The sequence below is a fragment of the Montipora foliosa genome, unplaced genomic scaffold (genome assembly GCF_036669935.1).
Source record: "Montipora foliosa isolate CH-2021 unplaced genomic scaffold, ASM3666993v2 scaffold_438, whole genome shotgun sequence".
Lineage (NCBI taxonomy): Eukaryota > Metazoa > Cnidaria > Anthozoa > Scleractinia > Acroporidae > Montipora > Montipora foliosa.
This window is the reverse complement of record NW_027179743.1, coordinates 655,001-657,500: the sequence shown is the minus strand read 5'-3', so window position 1 is coordinate 657,500 and position 2,500 is coordinate 655,001. Positions and strand designations below refer to the sequence as shown.

General features: G+C 40.7%; 1 protein-coding gene across 6 annotated transcripts in view; it reads left to right on the top strand.

Annotated features, from left to right (window-relative positions):
* The window catches only part of LOC137989079 (uncharacterized), a 53,564-nt gene that overhangs the window by 8,330 nt on the left and 42,734 nt on the right, over positions 1-2,500 (top strand). For all 6 annotated transcript variants that reach the window (XR_011120856.1, XM_068834966.1, XM_068834965.1 and 3 more), the window contains 3 exons: positions 542-605; positions 1,045-1,118; positions 1,679-1,758. Coding sequence is in view for 5 of the 6 variants with exons in the window: in XM_068834966.1 (XP_068691067.1) it covers positions 542-605; positions 1,045-1,118; positions 1,679-1,758 (218 nt within the window). In the remaining variant the exon portion in view is untranslated. The remainder of the gene's footprint in view (positions 1-541; positions 606-1,044; positions 1,119-1,678; positions 1,759-2,500) is intronic.

Sequence of the window (2,500 nt, the reverse complement as noted above, 5' to 3'; positions counted from 1 at the left end):
ACTGTGAGCAGGGTAACCTCGCCTTGAGACAAAATGGCACGGTATCGCATGGCTGCTACGATTATCATCACCATTCTTGAGGCGAGAAAAGAACCAAGTATAACTTCCAAGAATGGAAGAAGACAAATCCAGATCTTTGCTCCATAAAGCGATTAGAAGTTTCGTCCGCTCATATCACGACGGTTTCTCCATTCTGTTCAAATTGCGCACTGTAATTACTTCAAACAACGCCCTTGAGGTTGTTTGAAATAATTATAATCCAATTATACTCACGTATTGTAATTAGTTGATGTGAACCCATTTCAAACTGAATTTTATTATAATTCGATCATAATCGAGGCTCTGTTGGCTCAGTTTTACTTGAGCATTAGAATAACATGAAGGAGATCACTTGCATTCATAGTCTTAAAATATCACGTGTGAAAACAACATGTTATTAGATATCATGTTTTCGCTGGAAAGATCACCTGGTATTTCATTGGTGTTTAATTAAAGTTGTTCTCACACTTAGCTATGTTATGTACGTACTTCGGTATTTCAGAGCATCCTACCCCGACATGGGAGGAAGTTGGGTAAAGCAAGTAGAGTTGGATGAAGCTATGCAAGTAAGTCGGATTGGATTAAAGGGCTGCTTTTCTGCAAGATCAAGAGTTACAACCTTTGGCTCTAGTGAAATGTGTGCATTCGTATTAAAAGTTCCGTTTTGTAACTGTTTGGGACTATTGTTTTGAATTTCTGAGCCAGTCAGATGTTGTTCTTAATCCTTGAGTTTTTCAGCGTTCTGACCTCGTTTATCAGCTCATTTTCAGTATGACCTTATATGGAAGCTGATTGTGCCAAGCGTTCATGAAGTCCAAAAGAATTTCTGGTTGTCTTGTTAAATTGAAGCAGTTCAAAGTTTAATGTAATTTAATAAGACAATTTTTCCATTTACAGTTGTTGGATGTGAGATTGGTAAAAGCCGGCACTATGTGCAAAATAGCAAACTTCGCCATGTGGAATATATTTTAACCGACTTGTGGATTATTCAATTTAATTTTTCAGCGTCTTTACTGTTTGTCTGAGCGAAATGTTGTGGCCTACGATATGGAAGGAAATCTTCTTTTCCAGATAACAGAGTAAGCCTGTTACATTGTACCTTGGAAGTCTTTTTATATCACAGGATAAACAAAAAAATGGTCGGGTTTCTCTGCAAGAAAACTCCGAAATTTGTCTTTTCACAGGGGCAGTGTGACCTTCGTCGAGTTGTTTCATGAAACTAAATTCACCTGTTTTAAGACCGGTTTACATGCCAACGGATCGTAGCGTGTAAACTGGCCTTTAAGGCGGGTTTACACGCTACGATTTGACAGCACGACTTGTTCATAGAACACTGTTCTCAGAGAACAAAGGAACATGGAATCGGTCTTGGTGTTGCAAAAACCAATCAAAAAGGGGTCATATACAAAGCACGCTTTCAAATGCTTGATCGTTATCATGAAGTTAGGCTGAATAAGGCTTATCAGTTTACAGGTAGGCCAGAATCAACGTCAAATGGAGCCTCTTGCAGAGTTTTTCTTCCAACTGACGACATTATGGTTGCTTTGGTGTACTCGTTTGAGAGATTCCTGCTAATTTTTAGAGATGGATGACTGTACTGTTGAATGTTAAAGATCTTTCTACTTTGTTGTGTTTGCAGTGCACACAGAGGTCCTGTGACAGGATGTGTTTACTCCAAAGCCTGTAACTTTATAGTAACTGTTGGAACAGATTGTGATGGTATGTATGGTTTTAGAACAATGTACTCTTTTCAAAGGGAAAAGATAGCTCAGTTATTGGAGCAACTGAAGTAGCTAAAAAGGAACCCGTAGAAAACTGAGACTGAAAGTAATTTTTAGCCTGGATTTTTTCCCTGCCAGCAAAGGTCTCTTTTTTTTTTTGCGTTCGCTGGGCGAGTAGAGGAAAAGAGACTTCTGCCATGGGTCGAGACTCACTTTGATCCAACCGCCATCCACAACCTTGGACGGCACTCTTTAAACCGCATGCCCCATGAGATGATTGCTGACTGTGACTTGAGCCCGCTATGTCCTGCCCATTCCCGAGTTTACAGTAATTTTGCAGTTGTTAAGTGAGCCCACACAACGTGAAGTATCACGTGAGGATTTGGTTGCTAAGTAACCGCTGCGCATGCTCAATACAGTGAGTTTTGACGCGTGGCAGAGGTCTCTTTTCCTGTACTCGTCAGCCCAGCGAACGCAAAAGAAAAAGAGACTTCTGCTAGCAGGGTTTTTTAAAACCGCTTAAGCTGTTCAACTGACTGTTATCCTTCCCTCACAAAGAAGATTCAAATTCGCAATTCCAATAATCTGAAAATCATAAATTGTATATATTCTTCGGTGTTCCTGTGGATTTTGACCCCTCCTGATTGGGGTCTGAGTCCTCTAAACGACGGGGAAGGTGAAGGGGTGGTAGGGCGGGGTTGCTGAAGCAGTGATGAGAGCACTGGCCTTCCACCAATGTG